Source organism: Danio rerio, chromosome 21, assembly GCF_052040795.2.
Source record: "Danio rerio strain M-AB ecotype USA chromosome 21, GRCz13ab, whole genome shotgun sequence".
Classification (NCBI taxonomy): Eukaryota; Metazoa; Chordata; class Actinopteri; order Cypriniformes; family Danionidae; genus Danio; species Danio rerio.
Window position 1 is genome coordinate 42,164,153 of NC_141041.1, and position 23,348 is coordinate 42,187,500.

Here is a 23,348-nt window from a genome sequence, read left to right on the forward strand (position 1 = left end):
AATCATTCAAAATAAAAGTTTGTACTTATGTAATTTATGTGACATATATAAATGCAAAAAAAAAAAAACATAGCTAAAATATTTGCATATATATTTCTATAGAATTTGTATAAGATGAATATTTAATTAATAAATATAAACAAGTCTTAATTCATAAACAAGTCTTAAAAATAACATACTGTTTAGTAATTATGTATATTTCAGTTCTCCTTATCAATATATTAAGGATTATAAATATCAAAACGACAAATAAAGATCATTTTTAATTAAACAAATTGCATTTAATATTAATTTTAACTATAATATACTTTATTTAATTTATAATAAATAACATCAACAATATTTTTTGTGTTTGTTTCAACCTCAAAAATGAGTAAGGGAAAGATATAATTCTGACATTTCTCACAAGGGTAAAGCTCATTTGAAGATAAAATTCATAATTCATATTTTACTGTAAATTAAGTTCCTGGAAACATTTCATTCAGTAAATATTCTGTGTTAAGTTTGGAGAAAGTCTACTTATTTTTTCACACTAATGGGTAATGTATGATATTATAGGTAACAAGGGAACAAGATACTTTAGCATGTGGGCTAATCGCTTGTTGTTACTTTTAAAAGCAGCTGTTTTTGGTTTGTCCTCTGTGGTAAACTCACAATCAATGATGTTAAATGATGCTCAAACAGCATTATGTAATGAACCAACTTTATATAACCAAAGCAGCATCAAATACTGTGCCGTTTCGACTAATGGCGAGATTTAGAGGTGGGCCTTTCTATTTATCTGGCCAATGACAGCTCCTGTTTTTCCATCTTTTTTTTTTTTTTTGGCTTTAATTGAGTAGGATTGATAGGACATCAATAGTCCAAAATAAGGTTTACCAAAGAGGAAAATTTAAAGATTTTACTAGATGGATAATAAAACAAAGATGACGAGAATAAAATTCCAACTTTAAGAAACATTCAAGAAACTGTAATTGCTTTAAATGGTTTGAATGGTAAAATGGTTACAATACAGTGCATCTGAAAAGTATTGACAGCGCTTCACTTTCCACATTTTTTATGTTACAGCCTTATACCAAAATGGATTAAATTCATTTATTTCCTCAAAATTCTACACACAATACCCCATAATGACAATGTGAACAAAAAAGTTTTGGAAATTGTTGCAAATTTCTAAAAAATGAAAAATCACATGTACATCAGTATATACAGCCTTTGCTGTGAAGCTTTAAATTGAGCTCAGGTACACACTGTTTCCACTGATCATTCTTGAGATGTTTCAGCAGCTTAATTGGAGTTCACCTGTGGTAAATTTAGTTGATTGGACATGATTTGAAAAGGCATACACCTGTCTATATAAGGTCCCAGGGTTGACAGTGCATGTCAAAGCACAAACCAAGCATGAAGACAAAGGAACTGTCTGTAGACCTCCGAAACAAGTTTGTCTTAAAGGTGCAGTAGGTGATCTTCCACAATGCTAACAGCTTAGCATAAATCTCTGAATCCTAGTCCCTCCCCTGCCGTCCAGAGCCACGCCTCCTGAAACAGGAGCACGCACACCTTAAAGATGACAGCAAAAGAACCCTCTCTCATGTGTTAAAAGTGACTATAGTGCTTGTCCAGCGTTGTGCAGGAATTACACTCATTACTAAGCCAAACTGACATGTTATTTCAGAGCGAATATTTTAAAGTTGTACGGTAACAATATAGGGAGAGACTAGGCTGAATTCGCTATTTACTTGTGTTTTGTTGTTAAACTAATTAAAATCTACATTATCGATGCTGTAAAAAGTCCCTTATGAAACTGAAAATAGTCTTATCAATCTTTCACCAGAAGATTTTAGTGGCTGAATAACACTTCTGTGAAGATAAAACCCGTTTGTAACAACATCTGCTTTGCGTGAAGCTTAAATAGTTTCAAAACAGAACATTACCTGTCAAGGAGAAATCCTTCAGCCATGGTATCATCCTTTCTCCAGCGTGCAAAGGTAACTCCAACATTGATTCAGTTTTTTAAAAAGTTTTGATCCAGCATGTTTTTGCCGATTACATGCGTGCATGCTCTCTCTCTCTCTCTCTCTCTCTCTCTCTCTCTCTTTCATGAATGCGCAGCACGTCTATGCACAAACAGCGGTCGGCGGAGCTGCGTACAAATGGCTGTGCAGTTGTTCAAATCTGCATTTGCTGACAGTTTGAGCTACTTATCGGAATTATGAGAGATGTCGGTCTGACTCTATTTAACTGGATGAACATTTTTTAGTTTTATGCCTTACCCAAAATAAAAAAAAATACTAATACATTTAGATAATATACTTTAATCATTACTATTAGACTGAGAAGAGACTTTTAACTAGCACAACAACAAATGTTTCTGACAACAATCACCTACTGCACATTTAAGGCACAAGGCTAGGGAAGGTTACAGAAACATTTCTGCTGCTCTGAAAGTTTCAATGAGCACAGTGGCCTTCATCATTCAAAAGTGGAAGATGTTTGAAACCACCAGGACTCTTCTTAGAGCTGGCCGGCCATCTAAGCTGAGTTATCGGGGGAGAAGGGCCTTAGTCAGGGAGGTGATCAATAACCCGATGGTCACTTTGTCTGAGCTCCTGCGTTCTTCTGTGGAGAGAGGAGAACCTTACAGAAGGACAACCATCTTTGTAGCAATCCACCAATCAGCCTTGTATGGTAGAGAGGCCACACGGAAACCATTCCCTGCCTAGAATTTGCCAAAAGGCATCTAAAGGACTGTCAGACCATAGGAAACAAAATTCTCTGGTCTGAAGAGAATTGAACTCTTTGAAGTGAATGCCAGGTGTTACGTTTGGAGAAAACCAGGTACCGCTCATCACCAGGCTAATACCATCCCTACAGTGAAGCATGGTGGTGGCAGCATCGGCATCCGCTGTGTAAAACATATGCTGGATAAGTTGGCCGTTCATTCTGCTGTGGCGACCCCGGATTAATAAAGGGACTAAGCTGAAAAGAAAATGAATGTATGTATGAATGAATGAAAATTTTCTTTTAGGATCATTTGATTTGTTGCGCACTTACTGAAAGAAATGACTTTTTGGTGTTGTCAAATCTAATACATTTTTTCTCAGAATTTTTAAATTGTAATTTAAAGTGTCAAGGATGACAAGAATTTTCTCAGTAAATATTTAATATTTACACAATTACTTTATGTAATAAATGAAATGAGTGGAAGGAGTTAAATATTAATATACTTGTAATATTTAAATATTTTGGTGACGCAGTGGCGCAGTAGGTAGTGCTGTCGCCTCACAGCAAGAAAGTCGCGAGTTCGAGCCTCAGCTGGGTCAGTTGGCATTTCTGTGAGGAGTTTGCATGTTCTCACTGCGTTCGTGTGGGTTTCCCTCACAGTCCAATGACATGCGGTACATGTGAATTGGGTAGGCTAAATTGTCCGTAGTGTATGAGTGTGAATGAATGTGTATGGATGTTCATCAGAGATGGGTTGCAGCTGGAAGGACATTCGCTGTTCAAAACATATGCTGGATAAGTTGGTGGTTCATTCCGCTGTGTCAACTCCAGATAAATAAAGGGACTAAGCCAAAAAGAAAATGAATGAATAAATGAATTTAAATATTCTCTAATCGTCGTAAACCTAGAAATATTAAATACATTTTAATAATAGATATGTCACAATGGATATGTAGTTCCCAGCATGCTTTGTATGGGATTAAATTAAGAGGAGAATATTTTGTAAATAATCTAGAAATAATAAGATTGCTAATAAGCAATCTTAAATGTTTAAATTTGAGAGAATGACTTGTTAGAGTTTAAGTTTCATTCGTTTGAAGATTAAGAGCGCAACCCTTTTCTGAGGAACATCCACACGCATTAATTCACACTCATACACTACAGACAATTCAGCCTACCCAATTCATCTGTACCACATGTCTTTGGACTTGTGGGGGAAACCGGAGCACCCGGAGAAAACCCATGCGAACGAAAGGAGAACATGCAAACTCCAAACAAAAAAGCTAACTGACCCAGCCGAGGCTCGAACCAGTAACCTTCTTGCTGTGAGGTGACAGCACTACCTACTGAGCCACTGCGTCACCACTCTTGGGTTAAATTTACTTAAAATAAATTAATGACACATGCATGTCTTAATTAAACCAAGTTACACCAAATATCCTAATTACATTATTAGACTAACTAATAAGATTATTTAAATTGATAAAAGCAATGTTCCTTCAGCTAAAACAAGAACTTGACATTACTTGGTTCATTTAAATAAATATAAACTAAAAAATTAAAGACAATCAATGAACTTTTACTTCATTCATTTTAGACTGTTAGGTTAAACATGAAGTAAATGTTACATGTTATTGACAAGTTAATTGTCCCTGATATAAGAAAGTAAAATTTATGTGAAATTTGTTCGTGCCAATTGTTACATGGATATTTTAAAAGTAAATCTTATTATTATTATTTTTTCAGTGCTTCTGAATAAAATAGTGTGTTCTGCGTCTGGAATGCGTAGAGGCAGACAAACACATATCCGCATGTCCGCGTGTTGTGAAACGCGGGCCATCTGTTTAAAACACACGCCAGAAAACATCAGCAAAAGCAAACGTCACACGCCAATAAAGCCGAAATATTAAACGGCTACAGGCGCAGAACAGATGGTTTCTGTCGAAAGTTCCTCCGTCTTCGGGATTTGCAGGTTAATCTGAGGCGAAATGCTGTTATTTCTGATGTCCACAGAATGCAGGGGGTCATTTCTGTCCAAATCTGTTTGAATTGCTTGTGTGTGTGCTGTACTGTACATCTCAATAAATAAATAGCCTACCATGAAGGTAAATATAATCCTGCTTGTCTGTTGCATAGAACTTTGTTTAAGGGGGCTCAATTGTACCACAACCACAAAAATACAGTAAAATAAAGTCAGTCACACTGTTTTGTTTTGTTATTTGGGTGTTTGAGACTCAACTGTATCACACAAATAAAGTAAAATAAACTTTTGTAGGTGCGGTGGCACAGAGGGCACCGCCTCACAGCAAAAAAGTTGCTGGTTCGAGCCTCGGCTGGGTCAGTTGGCATTTCTGTGTGGAGTTTGTATATTCTCCTTGTGTTCATGTGGGTTTCCTCCGGGTGCTGTGGTTTCCCCCCACAGTCCAAAGATATGCGGTACAGGTGAATTGGATTTATTCAATTTGGCCGTAGCGTGTGTGTGTTAAGGTGAGAGCGTTTTACCAGTACTGGATTGCAGCTGGAAGGGCATCTGCTAGGGGTGTCAAACTCAATTCCTGGAGGGCCGAAGCCCTGCACAGTTTAGTTCCAACCCTGCTCCAACACACTTACCTGTAGGTTTCAAACAAGCCTGAAGGACTCAATTAGTTTGATCAGGTGTGTTTAATTAGGGTTGGAACTAAACTGTGCAGAGCTGCGGCCCTTTTGGAACTGAGTTTGACACCTGTGTGCTAACATATGCCGGTATAGTTGACGGTTCAATTCACTGTGGCTACCTATGATAAATATGAGACTAATGCCGAGTTCAGACTGCATGATTTTAGCCCCGATTTTGACTCCCCAACAATTTTTGATAAATCGCAGTCAAATGCCAGAAATCACAGGCAAATCAGAGCTCGTTCACGTGAGTAACAATCACACAGTGTGAACTATCAATGATGCGATATGAGAGAATCACCAATGAGTCGCCGATGCCCGTGAGATATTTGGCATGCTAAATATCTGGAGCTGTCGGCAATTCTAATCCTGCCATGTGAAATGTGTTCTGATTGAAAGTGTCATTGTTGATCACCTACAGCCAATGAGAATTGGCTAGCCAGCATGAGGATGGGGAGAAGTTAAAAGTGCTCATTTTCAGTTTATTTGGACTCAAGAATAATGTAAATTTGGCAGGAGCACCGTGTCTGTTTGATGTGTCATCTGAGCAAAATCAGAACCTATTAGAAAAGTAAAAAAGTTGAGAAAAAATGGCTAATTCTCTTCAAAAGCCAGGTAAGTAAAATAAGTACATTTTCTAAAGCTAAAGCTTTGTTTTCTATTATGTAGTTAATAACGAAAGATATATTACGTGACCGTGCATTGTTTCCATTTCATTTCTTGCATTTGTTTGGTTGTGAGATGTAGTTTGGACGAAGTTGTCTGTGATTCTTCCTATTGAACATGCAGTGGGAAACCCCCTGTCACCGATCCATCCTATAGTGTAAGCACAGCACCGACAGAATGCTAACCCAGATAGTCATGCAGTGTGAAAACATCCATGACACGACTACTTTAAAAATCATCCAGTCTGAACTCGGCACAAGCTGAAGGAAAATGAATGAATGAATGAATGAATTTAATAAAAATGCATTTAGTAAAGGTAAAAAAAAAGGTTGAATTTGTAATTGTTATATTAACAATTTAAAGTTTAGATTTTGTTGTATTTTTTGTACATAGGGGAACAACGCTAAAGCTCAACTAATTTAAGTGAAGTTTATTCATAAACTAATTTCGAGAGGATCACGTGCTTATGATTGACACGGCTGACCCCGAGTCAAGCTAATGTACGAACCACCAATCAGACTATTCCTAACCAAGTATAAATAACCAAACATCTTACCTTTAGTCCTTTTTGTCTTGAAGAATCCCCCCTTCCACCCCTTCGCCTCCTCTTTTGTCTACAGGGCAGCACGGCGGCCCAGTGGCTAGCACTGCGACCTCACAGCAAAACGCCTCCGGTTTGGGCATCTACCCAAACGGTCAGCATTTTGGTGTGGAGTTCATGTTCTCCCCGTGCTTGCGTGGGTTTTCCCCGGGTCCTCCGGTTTCCTCCCACACTCCCAAAAACATGACACTTAAGTAAATTGACTAAACCAAATTAGCACCAAATTCGATTAAATTCTGTCAGCAACGGATCACCTTAGCAACCCTAAATCAGCATGAGAGGGGGGGGGGTGGGTGGGTGGGGCGGGGGTTCTCGAGATCTACCCGAGCTCAAACTCCCCTCTCGCCCTGCAACGGGAGGGAGCCCCGGGCCCGAGGCTCGCATGAGCTCGGGGCTCTCTCCCGGGACAGCATGCCAAACTAGCTAATTACCAATCATTAGCTAAGTGTGAACTCTTGAAAAAAAGTGGTTTAAAATCAAGGTTAAATTAATGGCTTTGTAATAAACAGTGTTGTATATTATATTTAGGCAAAATACAGAAGAGTTCTAAAAAATGGCGATAAATCATTCATTCATTCATTTTCTTTTGGGTGTCAAATCACCGGCTAGTTTCTGCTGCTCCACCAACCGCGCTCTCTCCCCATCACGTTCCCTCAGCACCAATCATCGCTCTTCATCTCCTGCCACCTCTCCTCATGCCGGAGCACATACACCTGAATTCTAATTAGACATACCTGCACCCCTCATCAGCACTCCCTATATAACCCAGCGATTCCAGTCAATCAGTGGCTGGAATCGATGTCTGACGGTTCACCTTACCTTTTCCCTGACTCGCCTTCTTCCGAGGATGTTTCCCCTCTCCTATGAACGTTTAACTTGTGGATGTATCTCTCAGACCTGTGCATGATCAAAGCTACCATTAAGGGAAGTTTGCCACAGTGGAATGAACTACCAACTTACCTAGCACATGTTTTACGCAGCGGATGACCTTCCAGCTGCAACCCATCACTGGGAAACATCCATACACACTCTTTTACATTCATACACTACGGACAATTTAGCCTACTCACCTGTACCGTATGTCTTTGGACTGAGGGGGAAACCGGAGCACCCGGAGGAAACCCACGCGAACACGGACAGAACATGCAGACTCCACACAGAAATGCCAACTGACCCGGCCGAGGCTCAAACCAGTGACCTTCTCGCTGTGAGGCGACAGCACCACCTATTGAGCCACCGTGTCGCCTTCTAAAACGGATTAACACTGAAAAAAAATATTCCTTGAATTTACTCATTTTTAAGGTGTTAATTAAGTAAGAAAATTAAGTATTCCTACATTTATTTGTTTAAATTCAGCCTATATAAATAGTTTGCAAACACCTTAAAAAAATAAGTTAATTCAAAAAATAATTTTTTTTTTTCAGTGAATAGAAAATATGAGGGTAAAGAAAATAAACAAAGCTCTGCAGGCAGGAAACGCAGACAGGAAGTGGCTGTAACTCAGTGGACAGAGAAACAGCAGTGAAACTCTTGTGTTTTCCAGTGGAAAAGCAGACTTCCTGAAATCACAGAGACTGAATGTCAACAGTTTCCCTTCCAGCGCTTTCTGAAACTGGACACTGAATGTTTTCTAGCAAGAAATGCTGAACAGCTCAGGCTTCTCAGCAAGTGTCCTTGAGTCAGTAAAGTTCATTGTATTGCTTTAGATAAAAACTAAACTCCGTTCCAGATTTATAAACCCAAACGTCTTTATTTCAGCTCATGCGGAGAGTAATATGAGGGATTTGTGGAGATTTATTACAGAGAAGTAAAAAAAAAAAATATTTGCTGCTTGTTCAATTTGCTTATTTAAAATGAGTTGAAACAACACAATTCTTAAATTTTTGACAACTAAATTGTTTTATGTTCAATACACTTAAATTTGTTAAAATTATCAAGTTAATCGATTTGTGTTGAGACAGCATGAAGGAATTTTTTACAGTGCAATTCCACTTAAGTTTAAGTTAACTTAGGGTGCTTTCACACCTACACTTTTGTTTCGGAACGTATCTCGTTTGCCCAGTTAGCGCGGTTCGTTTGGCATATGTGAACAGGGCAATCGCGGTCTGTTCCGCGCCAAAGTAATCACTCCGAGATCGCTTGAATGAGGTGGTCTCAGCTCGACTGATACGAACCCTGGAGCGGTTCGATTGCAGTGAGAAAGCGATCCGATCGCGGTTATATCACTGTGTTTTATGGATATGTAATAGGCATACGGCTATATGAAGAGAGAATTATGAGTAGGGCGGGAAGTTTCGCGAGTCTCCGGATGCCCGCAAACAAGTGATGATCTCCCGGTAATCTCGCGTCTCCCTCCCGGTCCTCAAATAGGCATCGTCGTGCACCCTTACCCTTCCCCACCGCGTCTCTTCTCAGACACGTCGCGCGCGCACCCTGTCAATCACCACCAAACCACCACCTCTCCTGACAGCTGAGCGTAACGCTGCAAAATAAACCCTGACACTCTGACCAATGTGAGGAGAGTTTACTCGCACGTGACTTGTTTTAGCTCTTTTGGTCCGTTAAGAAGCTTTGCAGTGTGAAAGTGAACTGCTCCAAGAGCAAAGAGCAACAATGTAACAATTGTAATCTCTGTTTCGGAACAACTGAATCGATTCACAGGTGTGAAAGCACCCTTAAATAGTGTTGGGACCAAGCGGCAACCTCCCACTCTCCCCAGCCTGATCTCAAGAGAAAAGTTACGAAGTTACGAATTGCCGTGAGATTGTGTTGCTCTCCCTCAGGAAGCCAATATGGAAGTAACTAAAACTGCAATTCATCGACTCACCTTTGGGGGCTGGCTCCAAGAAAATCCAGATGATTTCTGACTGCAATGATAAATTGGTAATTTTTACAGCTGATAAAAACATGTTTACAGCCTGGTACAAACGATGGCTTCGGTGTACATAGCTAATATAAATTGTGAGGGGGTGAATTTTTTCATAACTCGTCCGATTAATTTTTATTAACTTATATTAAGTCTATATAATTAAGGGCGTGGCCACTTGAGTGACAGCTAGGTCTTGCTGGTTGCAGTCACTTCACCTCAGCTGATTCCGGCTGATTAGCCACTGAACTCGGCATTTACATCATATTTTTGTTTTGTTTAATGCTTCTTTACACAATCAATTGCCTTTGGGAATTATTTCCTGCAACTATCAGATACTATAGCATGCTGTGTGCACTTAATTCTGCTATTTAAAACAAATTCAAGTATGCTATGTTTTTAGCAACATGGGGAGAACATGCAAACTCACAACACAGAAAAGTCAACTGGTCCAGCCGGGACTCGAACTAACAACCTTCTTGCTGTGAGGCGACAGTGCTAACCACTGAGCCATCGTGCAGCCAAACAATAACAATAAATAGGTAATTTTCTGTCATGACATTATCCAATAAAAAAGAGATGCTTAATTTAGTAAAGAAAAATTAATCATTAACAAAGTATGAAAGCACAATCATTAAGCACATTAAATATGTGCTTATACAGTCAAGAATAGCATTTGTAGCTGTAGTTATAAAAGGCTTACTAACGTTTATTAATGTAGAGTTAATGCTTAACAGATAATGAATTCACTATTTGCTAATGCTTAATTAATGATTCATAAAGTGTAGTTATTATAAAGTGTTACCATAGAGGGATTTAATCATTTAAATCAACAGGTTTACTCACTTTAAGTAAAGTCAACTAAACGGATTTAACAACAGCTTGTATATGAAGGCAGCATTTTTACACTGCAACTCTTTTTCTTTTTTTTCTTCTTTTTTTTTTTACACTTTTTCTTGTTTCTAGTCCAAATATTGAAAACTTCTTAAATCAAGAAGCATTTTAGATGAGTAAAATACTGTATATTGTTTTGTTTTCAAAAATAATAAGTCAAAATTAAGATATATATTTTTTTCAAACTTTCCTCGCTTAGAGATTATTTAGAAAGATTTAGAAAGATTATATAGAAATGTTTCTAGAATCAAGTATTTATATATATCTGGACTAGAAACCAGAAAATTGTGTCATTTTTTGGGTGAACTATCCCTTTAAAATTGTACACTCAAAAATGATGCTCGCTGTTTACTCAAACTACACTCTCAGAAAAAAATGGTACAATGTTGTACCAAAGAAGCTACCAACCTTTGTCACTGGGGCAGTACAGTACAGTTTTATGGAACAGAATTGTACCTTTTTTTTATGAGAACAATTGTGCGTACCCTCATTTCAATTTCATCATAAAAAGTACAGAACATTATCATAAGAGGTCTTTTGTGTACCATATAAGGTACATCTTTTTGTGTTTTACTTGTTTACACAGGCATCTTGATTCTTTTTTATTAAGATCTTCAGCAATTCAGTTGAATTGATTTATCGCCATTTTTTCAGAACTCTTCTGTATTTTTCCTTAATATAATATACAATACTGTTTATTACAAAGCCATTCATTTAACTTTGAATTTAAACTATTTACAGATTACTATAATTACAAATTCAATTTTTTTTTCTTTTTACTAAATGGATTCTTTAATTAAATGTACTTTTATTATTGTTTTTGTCTGTATGGTAAGTCATTTAGTATTTTATAATTAAGTACATTTTGTTTTATTCATTCATTTTCCTCCGGTTTAGTCTCTGATTTATCAGAGGTTGCCAAAGCGGAATGAACCTCCAACTTTTCCGGCATGTGTTTTATACCTTAAGACAAAGAAACAAATTTGTACCATTGCAGGTTGTACCTTTAAGCACAAGATTTGTCCCATGGGAAACTAAAATGTACCTTTAGTTTTTAAAACCTTCAGATACAATATTCATCAAAGGTACAAATGTGATCCATGGAGGTAAATCTAAAGTGATCAGTTTAATTTCAGTAAATATAAAACATCAATTATATTTTTAAACATTGATTTTTTTGATACAGAAATGACGGTTTCTTTGTGTGTAAATTCACATTTACCATCAACAATAAAGAATAAAAAATACTTTAACATAAATCAAAAAATTTATTTTTCACAACACTTTTCATAAAATGAAACACAATCTCCAATCTACAATATAAACATTTTTTTTCTCCAATTTTCACACCATACCTTTGTAATCACTTTAAAGTTCATTTAATTTACTTAATTTTAAAATAGAAATAGAAGTATGCAAAAGTATTGTATGGAGATATGCACAATGTTTGATTAGTTTTACAATACTAACGTGTCTGCATGAACACTTTGCATATGCAGGACTTTTGCCAGCTCACATGCGTAGTGAAAAGCAAACACCAAAAGGTGCGGATATCAGCAATGAAAATGTATTTATCAGAAAAGGCTTACCAACGGTTTATTAAGAATGCCTTAAATGTTTAGTTTACAATACCTACTGTGTAGTTTTGCTTTACCAGTTATTTTGTATTATAAAACTTAATATTTAGTGTTTATGGGTTTCTTTAAACATATGCTTTTAAATGATGATTCATGTTTTAATATGGTAATTATTAATAAAATCACTTTGCCTTTCCAGTAATATTTATTGTTATAGATGATGTAATAAAGGACTTGTCCAACACTTATGTCCTTTTTTATGAGAACAATTGTGTACCTTCATTTCAATTGTACCATAAAAGATACTGCGCAGTATCATAAAAGGTCTTTTCTGTACCAAATAAGATACAACTTTTACGAAGGTACAAAACTGTTCCTTAAGGAACATTAGTTGTACCACCGTGTACCTTTTTTTTCTGAGAGTGTAATTATTTAAAATGAGCTGAAACAACACAATTCTTGATGTTTGATTTGGGACAACTTGATTGTTTTTAAGTTCAATTTACTTAAATTTGTAAAACTAATAAGCTAACTTAATTCCTTCATGTTTTCCGAACACAAGTGGACTGTGTGGAACATTTTAATAAAGCAGTTATAGAGTTGATTGTTGATTCTCATAAACATTTAAGTCCTCTTTCCCAGTGATGGGTTGCGACTGGAAGGGCATCCGTTTGCTTAAAACATGTGCTGGATAATTTGGTGGTTCATTTCGCTGTGGCGACCCCGGATTAATAAAGAGTCGAAAAGAAAAAGGAATAAATGAATTCAAGGCCTCGGTCGAATATTTCTGTAGCAAGTATTGTTTCCTCATTTCCTGATACTCCTCATATTTGACACGTAATGTGTTTTCAGAGATATAAAGAGGGTGTTGTTTTTTCCAAGAATGTAAGTGTGTGTAATCAGTCACACACACACAGCCTCCAGCTATACGGCTGCAGTCCTGCCATACATACTTCACTGAACCTCACCATACCTGAAGATTTACTCAAACGTCACTTTAGTATGTTTAAATATAAAGTTATTTTTACTTTAAGTTAAATTAAGTTTTTAATGAAATTACATTTTCAATGTCAGAATTATTTTAAATTTTTTCTTTTTTAAATATTTCCCAAATTATGTTGACTTACCTGGTTAAATAAAAAAAGTTTACTATGTTTAACAGAGCAAGGTAATTTTCACAGTATGTCTGATAATATTTTTTCTTCCGGAGAAAGTCTTATTTGTTTTATTTCGGCTAGAATAAAAAGTTTTTAATTTTTTAAAAACCATTTTAAGGACAAAATTATTAGCCCTGCTAAGCTCTATATTTTTTAGATAGTCTACAGAACAAACCATCAATATAGAATAACTTGCCAAATACCCTAACCTGCCTAACCTAATTAAGCCTTTAAATCTCACTTTAAGCTGTATAGAAGTGTCTTGAAGAACATCTAGTCAAATATTATTTACTGTCATCATGACAAAGATAAAATAAATCAGCTATTAGAAATGAGTTATTAAAACTATTATGTTTAGAAATGTGTTAAAAAACTGTTAAAAAAGAAATTGGGAAAAAATAAACAGGGGGGCTTATAATTCAGGGGAACTAATAATTCTGACTTCAACTGTATATAATATATATTGTCAATTTAACTGGTTTACAATTTAGTATTTTTTGGGTCTAACATTTGGCAAAGAAATCTTGCCTTTGGACTAATTTGGTTGCATTTACATTCTTGAGTGATATTGATAAATGTACTGTACACAGTGAATCAGTAAAATGAGGTAAAAACACTGACCTCTGACAGTCCTCCCGGAAAAAGCCCTTAGAGATTACATCCTGTGTACAAAAATATAAAAGGTCAAAGGGAAAATACCAAAGACTGGAAAATACAACAAAAAGCTGAAACATGCCAGCACAAGATGGCGCTGTCAGCAACAAATAACAAAGCATTCTTAAATGACTCACATTTGAAGTTATTCTAACAGGGTTTACTTGCATTTTGTATACCTGTTACACTAGTGTAAAATACTTGAAACAGTATAAGTGAGGAGAATTCGATAACGTTTACAAATCCATTGCTGTTGTTGACCATGACTAAATATGCTACTGTGTCAATCTGGCACTTGGCAGTGGTTTGATTCATTATCTGCATGCTTTACCAGTTTTCACTGACTGCAGGTGACTGAAACCACTCGACAACAGCTTGTCCAGTTTTAGACCTGTTGGCTCATTCAAGTCCTCCAAAAAAATACATTTGTTACATACAATTTTTGTGCACCCCTTCTATTCAGTCAGAATTGCAGGTTATTAAGTCAGAATTGAGAGTTATAAATTCAGAATTGCGAATTATAAAGTCAGAATTTTTAGTTATTAAGTCAGAATTGCAAGTTATTAAGTCAGAATTGCGAGTTATAAATTCAGAATTGCGAATTATAAAGTGAGAATTGCAAGTTCAGTCAGAATTCTGAGTTATAAATTCATAATTGCGAGTTATAAAGTCAAAATTGTGAGTTAAGTCAGAATTGCGAGTTAAGTCCAGAATTGCGAGCTATTAAGTCAGAATTGTGAGTTATTTCAGAATCGCGAGTTATAAATTTAGAATTGCGAGTTATTAAGTCAGAATTGCGAGTTATAAAGTCAGAATTGTGAGTTAAGTCAGAATTGTGAGTTAAGTCAGAATTGCGAGTTAAGTCCAGAATTGCGAGCTATTAAGTCAGAATTGTGAGTTATTTCAGAATCGCGAGTTATAAATTTAGAATTGCGAGTTATTAAGTCAGAATTGCGAGTTATAAAGTCAGAATTGCTAGTTAAGTCAGAATTGCGAGTTAAGTCAGAATTGTGAGTTATTTCAGAATCGTGAGTTATAAATTTAGAATCGCGAGTTATAAATTTAGAATTGCGAGTTATAAAGTCAGAATTGCGAGTTATAAATTTAGAATTGCGAGTTATAAAGTCAGAATTGCGAGTTATAAATTTAGAATTGCGAGTTATAAAGTCAGAATTGCGAGTTATAAAGTCAGAATTGCGAGTTATAAATTTAGAATTGCGAGTTATAAAGTCAGAATTGCGAGTTATAAAGTCAGAATTGCGAGTTATAAAGTCAGAATTGCGAGTTATAAAGTCAGAATTGCGAGTTATAAATTTAGAATTGCGAGTTATAAAGTCAGAATTCCGAGTTAAGTCAGAACTGCGAGTTATTAAGCTAGAATTGCTAGTTAAGTCAGAACTGCAAGTCATTAAGTCAGAATTGCGAGTTATTAAGTGAGAATTGCGAGTTATTTCAGAATCGCGAGTTATAAATTTGGAATTGCGAGTTATAAATTTAGAATTGCGAGTAAGGTCAGAATTACGAGTTATAAAGTCAGAATTGCGAGCTATTAAGTCAGAATTGTGAGTTAAGTTATAATTGCGAGTTATTAAGACAGAATTGCGAGTTATTAAGACAGAATTGCGAGTTAAGTCAGAATTGTGAGTTAAGTTATAATTGCGAGTTATTAAGACAGAATTGCGAGTTAAGTCAGAATTGCGAGTTATAAAGTCAGAATTGCGAGTTAAGTCAGAATTGCGAGTTATAAAGTCAGAATTGCGAGCTATTAAGTCAGAATTGTGAGTTAAGTTATAATTGCGAGTTATTAAGACAGAATTGTGAGTTAAGTTATAATTGCGAGTTATTAAGACAGAATTGCGAGTTAAGTCAGAATTGCGAGTTATAAAGTCAGAATTGCGAGTTAAGTCAGAATTGCGAGTTATAAAGTCAGAATTGCGAGTTAAGTCAGAATTGCGAGTTATAAAGTCAGAATTGCGAGTTATTAATTCAGAAATGTGAGTTATTAAGTCAGAATTGCAAGTTATAAAGTCAGAATTGCGAGCTATAAAGTCAGAATTGCGAGTTATTAAGTCAGAATTACTAGTTAAGTCAGAATTCTGAGTTTTGAATTCAGAATTGCGAGTTATTAAATCAGAATTGAGAGTTATTAAGTCAGAATTGTAAGTTATTAAGTCAGAATTCCAATGTATAAATTCAGAATTGTGAGTTTAGGCAGAATTGCAGGTTATAAAATCAGAATTGCAAGTTATTAAGTGAGAATTCTGAGTTATAAGGTCTCGCAATTCTGACTTAACTCTGAATTCTGACTTAATAACTTGCAGCTCTGACTTATAGCTACTCAAAATTCTGACTTAACTCGCAATTCAGACTTTATAACTCAGAAATCTGACTCTCAAGGTTTTTTTTCTTCACTCCTATCAGGTGAAGTTTTTTTTCCCTCTCCGCTGTCGCCACTGCCTCGCATGGTTCAGGATTGGTAGAGCTACGCATCGATGAATTTGCTCTTCAGTGTTTGAACTCTCAGTAATGATTAAATCACACTAAACTGAGCTAAACTGAACTGAACTGAAACACTAAAACCTGAACCACACTGTTCCAGTTACTGAACCACACTGTTCCAGTTACTATGACCATTTATGTGAAGCTGCTATGACACAATCTACATTGTAAAAGCGCTATACAAATAAAGCTGAATTGAATTGAACTTAATAACTTGCAATTATGAATTAATAACTTGCAATTCTGACTTTTTTGTGGTGGGAACGGGCTTCCATATATTTTAGACCTTTATAAGTTTCTTCTTTCCCGTTGAACTCAAAAGAAGATATTTTGAAAAAAGCAAGAAACCTGTAACCATTGACTTCCATAATAGAAAAACCAGAAGGAAGTCATTGGTTACAAGTGTCCAACATTTCTCAAAGCATCTTCTTTTGTGTTTAACAGTTGAAAGAAACTCATAAAAGGGCAATATAAATGATGAATATTTAAATTTTTGAGTGAACAATCATTTTAGGGGTATAGGAGTGGAAAGTACTGAAGACTAAGTAAGTTTTGCAAGCACATCTCACACAATAATCAAATGCAAAGCGAGCAGCTTTTTGTTGGGCAGCACAACATATGATCCGAATAGAACAAGACCAAAATATTCGCCAGGAACTTTTTCTCTCTCACAACAAACTCTCGAATGTGAGCTTTCATGTAGAATTTGGTTTTAAAATGTAAGAATGTGAACGCCACACCTTTAAGAACAATTCATCCACACAGACAAGTGAAAGTCTAAACAGACATTTAATACAAACTCAAGACGGTGTCCATATCATTCGATACACTTCTTTTAGACAACAAAGACTTTAAATAGACAACTGTATGCATTTATTATTGTATAAAAAGTCATATAAATGAAGAAGCATTGAGTAGCAGTGTTGCTAAAAGCATTGTTCACCCCACTACTTTTTGAATTTCCTCTTTCTTGAGAGTCTTAGGCTGTTCCTGGCAGACTCAGTAAGGCATTGTGTATTCTCTGAAGGAGGAGTGAAGGTGCTGCTGGGAGAAGAAACCATTGCTTCACTGACACTTTCAGACGTCCCCATCACCACAATATCAGAAGAGCCGCTGGAGAATCAGTCAGGAAACGATTAGGAAATCCATAGACATTTGCACAAACGAAATGTTTAGCGAACAATATTGGAATTGTACCAGTTGCTCTTGGTAGGAACATCCGACGGGCCAGGCTCATCACTGGCAGAAACTGAAATGTAAGAAAAGTCCTTAATGGCATAACTCAAAATCTTTAGTGACCTGAAAATAAATAAGTAATATTACACACCAGTGCTTCTCTGTTCTGTCCGCTCCAGAGCAGAAAGCAGGCCGTTTTCCTGCAAAAGCACAACGATATTGACATGCGACATAATTTAATTCTTTTCACCCAAAGGAGAGTTCACACAAATGTAAAACTGTGCACACTTCTTACTCAAAAACAAGAGGTTACTATTTTCAGTTGAAAACAAAACAATTTGAAGAATGTTGGAAACCAGTAACCACTGACTTCCATAGTGGATAAAACAAATACTGTGGAAGCTAATAGCCATGTTTTCATCCACCGGTTTTATGCACATTTTGGAATTTGCATATAAAGTCTGAAATAACACATTTAAAACTGAGCACAACTGAGTAGGATCAAATTTTTGAAAAAGTCAAGTGATTTTGTTTTAATAGGCAGTTTATCAGCATGTGATTGTTTTGTTCTCTTTGACTCATTGGATTGAAACAGTGCTGATGTACAAATGTTTTATGCGATATTCCAGTTTATCACATAAGCCTAATTTGCATTTTTAGATTCAAAAATAGCTAACCATTACAGCTTCTTCCACATTCTTCAAATTATCTTCTTTTGTGATACCCCCCCCCCCCAAAAAAAAAAAAAAAAAAAACAGTGCATCTGGAAAGTAATCATAGCACTTCACTTTTTCCATATTTGTTTAATGTCAAAGCCTTATTCTATAATGCATTAAATTTCCTCAAGATTCTACACACAATACCCCATAATGACAATGTAATTTTTTTATTTTTTATTTACTCAATTTAAAAATAAAAACCTGAAAAACCACATGATTGATGCACCTTTGGCAGCAATTAAGTCTTTTTAAATATGATGCCACAAGCTTGGCAGATCTGTCTTTGGGAATTATTGCCCATTCCTCTTTGCAGTACCTCTCAAGCTCCATCAGGTTGGATGGGAAGCAACAGTGTGCAGACATTTTCAGATCTCTCTAGAGATGTTTAAAAGGATTTAGGTCTGGGCTCTGGATGTGCCACTCAAGGACATTCACCGAGTTGTTGCGAAGCCACTCCATTGATATTTTGGTGGTGTGTTTGGGTCATTGTCCTGCTGGAAGATGAACCGTCACCCCAGTCTGAGGTCAAGAGCACTCTGAAGCAGATTTTCATTCAGGAGATCTCTGTACATTGCTGCATTCATCTTTCTCTCTATCCTGACTAGTCTTCCAGTTCCTGCTGCTGAAAAACATCCCCACAGCATGATGCTGCCACCACCATGGGTCACTGTAGGGATGGTATTAGCCTGGTGATGAGCGGTACCTGGTTTTCTCCAAACGTAATGCCTGGCATTCACTCCAAAAAGTTCAATTGTAGTCTCATCAGACCAGAGAATTTTGTTTCTTATGGTCTAAGAGTCCTTTAGATGTCTTTTGGCAAATTCAAGGCAGGGAGTGGCTTCCGTCTGGCCACTCTACCATACAGGCCTGATTGCTGCACAGATGGTTGTCCTTCTGTAAGGTTCTCCTCTCTCCACAGAAGAACACTGGAGCTCAGACATAGTGACCATCAGGTTATTGATCACCTCCCTGACTAAAGCCCTTCTCCCCCGATCATTCAGCTTAGATGGCCGGCCAGCTCTAGGAAGAGTTTTGGTGGTTCCAAACGTCTTCCACCTACAGATGATGGAGGCCACTGTGCTTATTGAAACTTTCAAAGCAGCAGAAATTATTCCCCAACCTTGTGCCTCAAGACAATCCTGTCTCAAAGGTCTATAGACAATTCCTTTGTCTTCATGCTTGGTTTATGCTTTGACATGCACTGTCAACCCTGGGACCTTATTTAGATAGGTGTACGTTATTTTGAAATCATGACCAATCAACTGAATTTACCACAGGTGAACTCCAATTAAGCTGCTGAAACATCTCAAGAATGATCAGTGGAAACAGAATGTACCTGAGCTCAATTTAGAGCTTCACTGCAAAGGCTTAGAATACTGATGTACATGTTAGAGCTGCACAATTAATCGAAAAAAGATCGCGATCTTGATTCGACCCCCTCGATGATCTTAATTCAGCATGTCTAAGATTCTGTCAATCATATTTTCAAATTCAGGAAAGAAGAAAAGGCCGCCGCACGAGTTTCTCATTGTTTCACACATGTTGCTCAGTGACATGGACACCTTCAAATGATACTGAATGAGTCACATACTGCATTTATAAGGTATAATCCACCTAAAATGTCATTTTTGTTTTCATATAATGATGTTTTCGCGGCCGGGAAATCACACGTGATGTGAGCTGCTGACCATGAGCTGTTATCACAGAGAGGGCGCGCGCTTAATGATTGACGATTACGACAAGCATTTGATATGTTTTTTTCTTTCATAGTGAACAGAGTTGTGCATGAAAATAAATGTTTACAGTGTCAGTATAACTACTCTAGCCTATATAATGTTGAATATAATCTGATATTGACAAATGTCTGATTTTCCAGTGAATAAAATTGTCTAATGTGGTCAATGACAGATTGCAAGCATATATCTCAAACATAATAATTCAACATCAGAATTATTATAAGTAGAATAGAATTATTTATAGAAACCAATAGACCTACACATATTATTATTGATGTTGTGCCATGTTTGTTTTTACCAAAACTTTTTTTTTTACATCTACAGAATCGTGAGAAAATTGTGATCTTTATTTTAAGCAAAAAATAAATAAATGAATAAATCGCGATTCTCATTTTAGCCAGAATCTTGCAGCTCTAGTACAGTGGTTCCCAACCTTTTTCTTAGGGCCCCCCCCCCCCCATGAACTTATACAAACATTGGAGCCCCCCCACCATTTAAATACACACGCACACACACGTATGTACTATATACACACGTATGTACTATATACTATATATATATATATATATATATATATATATATATATATATATATATATATATATATATATATATATATATATATATATACTGTATGTGTGTGTTTGTGTAATATTAATATATAATATGTATAGAAAATATAAATTAATCACTTTTAACTTGTCTTGGCCATCAATAAAACCAAAATTTAGGTAGGCTTTGTCATACTGTTTAATCTTTTTCTTAGCCTCTGAAGAATCACTGCATTTACGTTTCTCTGCCGATTTTGTTTTAATTTTGCCTTTACGACACGTTGACAAGCACATTTCGTGAGTGAGCAAAATTTTAATAATTATTTATAGTTATTTATTTTACTTATTTTTATATATAATAGTAGGGCTGCTCGATTTTGGGAAAAATCATAATCACGATTATTTTGGTCATAATTGTAATCACAATTATTCAAAACGATTATCAGTTAAAGTCAAAATTAATAGCGCTCCTGAGATTTTTTTTTTTTTATAAATATTTCCCAAATTATGTTTAACAGAACAAGGAATTTTAACAGTATTTCCTATATTTTTTTTTCTAGGCTTATTTGTTTTATTTTAGCTAGAATAAAAGCAGGTTTAAATATTTTGAAACCAATTTAAGGTCAATATTATTAGCCCCCTTAAGCAATAAATATTTTGATTGTCTGCAGAAGAAACTACTGTTATACAATGACTTGCCTTATTACCCTAATTAAGCCTTTGAACTGCACTTTAATCTGAATGCTTGTATTTTTAAAAAATATCTAGTAAAATATTATGTACTGTCATCATAGCAAAGATAAAAGACATCAGCAATTAGAAATGAGATATTAAAACCATTATGTTCAGAAATAATAATAATAAAAAAAACTTCTTTCAATGAAACAGAAATTGGGAGGAAAAGGGTTGCTAATATTCAGGAGGGCTAATAATTTTGACTTTAAGTGTATATATACAGTTATTTTCCACCCTGCAAAGGAAAGAGAAATAAATACAATAGAATAAAAATATTAAACAAACTGTGCTTTAAGCATCTTCACTGTAAGAAAAACATTTTAGCTACAGCAGTCCTTCAGTCAAGACTAGTGAGGGATTTTCTCGTTGTTTGATTAAAAATCATAAAAACAGGCGGCAGTAGGAATATTTCTCGCTGTCTCTTTGGTTTCTCTTTCACGTGTCTTTTGATCCTCAACTCGTATGTTTATTGCACAAATGAGGGTTAATATAAATAATCACTAAACACCGCATTTTTGACACCTATTTGACCATTAAAGCGCTTAAATGACTTTAGATGTCTGCGCTCCTCTGCTCGTCTCAGTGTGCGAATGAGAGCAAATGCTGACCGGCCGCATGCTTCTGACTGAGTGTGCGTGCTGCACGCGCTCTTTCGCGCTTTTAAGAGCAACACGTGTACAACTGGAAAGGTGGCGGTATATGATGCAATAATCATTTATTTCGATTAATGCTTTTTTATAATCGTTTGAAATCGAATTAATAATCGATTAATTGTACAGCCCTATATAATAGTGGAGCATTTTTATGCCTTTTTCTACCTCAATACTTATCCTCTCCTGCGCCCCCCTTGTGAACTCTAGCGCACCCCTAGGGGGGCGCGGACCCCAGGTTGGGAACCACTGCTCTAGTACATGTGATTTTTCAGTTTTTTTAGTTTTTAATAAATTTGCAACAATTTCAAAAACTCTTTTCACATTGTCATTATGGGGTATTGTGTGTAGAATTTTAAGGAAATCAATGAATTTAATCCATTTTGGAATAAAGCTGTAACATAAACAACTGTTGAAAAAGTGAAGCACTATGAATACTTTCCTGATGCACTGTAGTTTTGTGACAAGTGAAGGGAGAGCAAATAATGACAGAATTGTGATATTTGGGTGAACTATGCCTTTAAAATTTCTTAATAACAGCAGAAAAGAGTTTTATGTGCACTGTGTATGTGCATGTTTTGGCACACAATGGTCACCTGATTAGCTGTTGAGCTTCTCTCTATGCACAAAGGGACATGTTGTATATACTCCTGTAGTGGAAACAAATCATGACACACGGAGCACTTCTCAAGATTTGCTGATCTGCAAAGAAGAAGACCATCAATAGGTGAATCCTCATGTTTTTATGGATTTAATGTAGGGCTTACTCAACAGATCTGTCAGAATTTTCAGTGAATGCTTGCTGAACTTACTTCTCAGATTGATGAGTGTCCTCCATCAACTGTCTTCTGTTCCTCGTCCGCCGGACAACTACAATCACATCAAATCAAACAAAAGTAAAATATGAATGAAGACAAGCACATGTATCTTTGCTAAAATCTTTAAAGCAGTGTATTCTCCAATAACATCATAACAGCAATATTATGAAATAATTCAAGCTAAAACATCTTCCATTCGGGATAAAAAACTGAATTTATTTAGTTTTCTGTGTCCCATGATCCTTCAGAAATCAAAGAAGAATGGGCATGCACATGGCTCCTAAATAGCATAAAAGTAAGAGAAATTGTGGATTTCTTTTATTTCAACAGCCTTTTAAAAAATAACTTTAATCCATTGAAAAGAAAAGGTGTATAACAGTGTCATAATAAATAAAAAGATAGTAAAAAAAAAAAAAAATCACAATTTTTTGATTTGTCACATGTAGATGACCATTTATGTGCCATGGGTAAAAGCTGTGTTTCAATCCGGCTACCACCACAAGTATATTTCAAACCCGTGGAAAGCTCTGATTTTATATATATATATATATATATATATATATATATATATATATATATATATATATATATATATATATATATATATATATATATATATATATACAACAGTTCTGTCTGGTTCTTAAATCTGATTGGCTGATAGCCGTGC

The 23,348-nt window shown here is 35.8% G+C and overlaps 1 protein-coding gene and 1 long non-coding RNA gene across 3 annotated transcripts in view; one reads left to right on the top strand and one right to left on the bottom strand.

Moving 5' to 3' along the window:
• Window positions 1-10,708: 10,708 nt before the first annotated feature.
• On the top strand, window positions 10,709-15,425 carry LOC147838942 (uncharacterized). Its single transcript, XR_015520643.2, has 3 exons — window positions 10,709-14,499; window positions 14,653-14,973; window positions 15,143-15,425. It is a non-coding gene; the product is annotated as an uncharacterized LOC147838942 (long non-coding RNA).
• A 1,638-nt stretch (window positions 15,426-17,063) lies between these two features.
• uimc1 (ubiquitin interaction motif containing 1) overlaps window positions 17,064-23,348 on the bottom strand; it is a 39,326-nt gene continuing 33,041 nt past the window's right edge. The window contains exons 14-18 of one of the 2 annotated variants that reach the window (XM_087301753.1): window positions 22,673-22,730; window positions 22,457-22,562; window positions 17,621-17,669; window positions 17,491-17,542; window positions 17,064-17,406 (exon numbers count right to left, since the gene is read on the bottom strand). In XM_087301753.1, the coding sequence (XP_087157879.1) occupies window positions 17,241-17,406; window positions 17,491-17,542; window positions 17,621-17,669; window positions 22,457-22,562; window positions 22,673-22,730 (431 nt within the window). In that variant the 3' untranslated portion in view covers window positions 17,064-17,240. Of the gene's footprint in view, window positions 17,407-17,490; window positions 17,543-17,620; window positions 17,670-19,953; window positions 20,338-22,110; window positions 22,563-22,672; window positions 22,731-23,348 lie in introns of those variants that run through there. The other variant, XR_015520527.1, reaches the window with a different exon arrangement.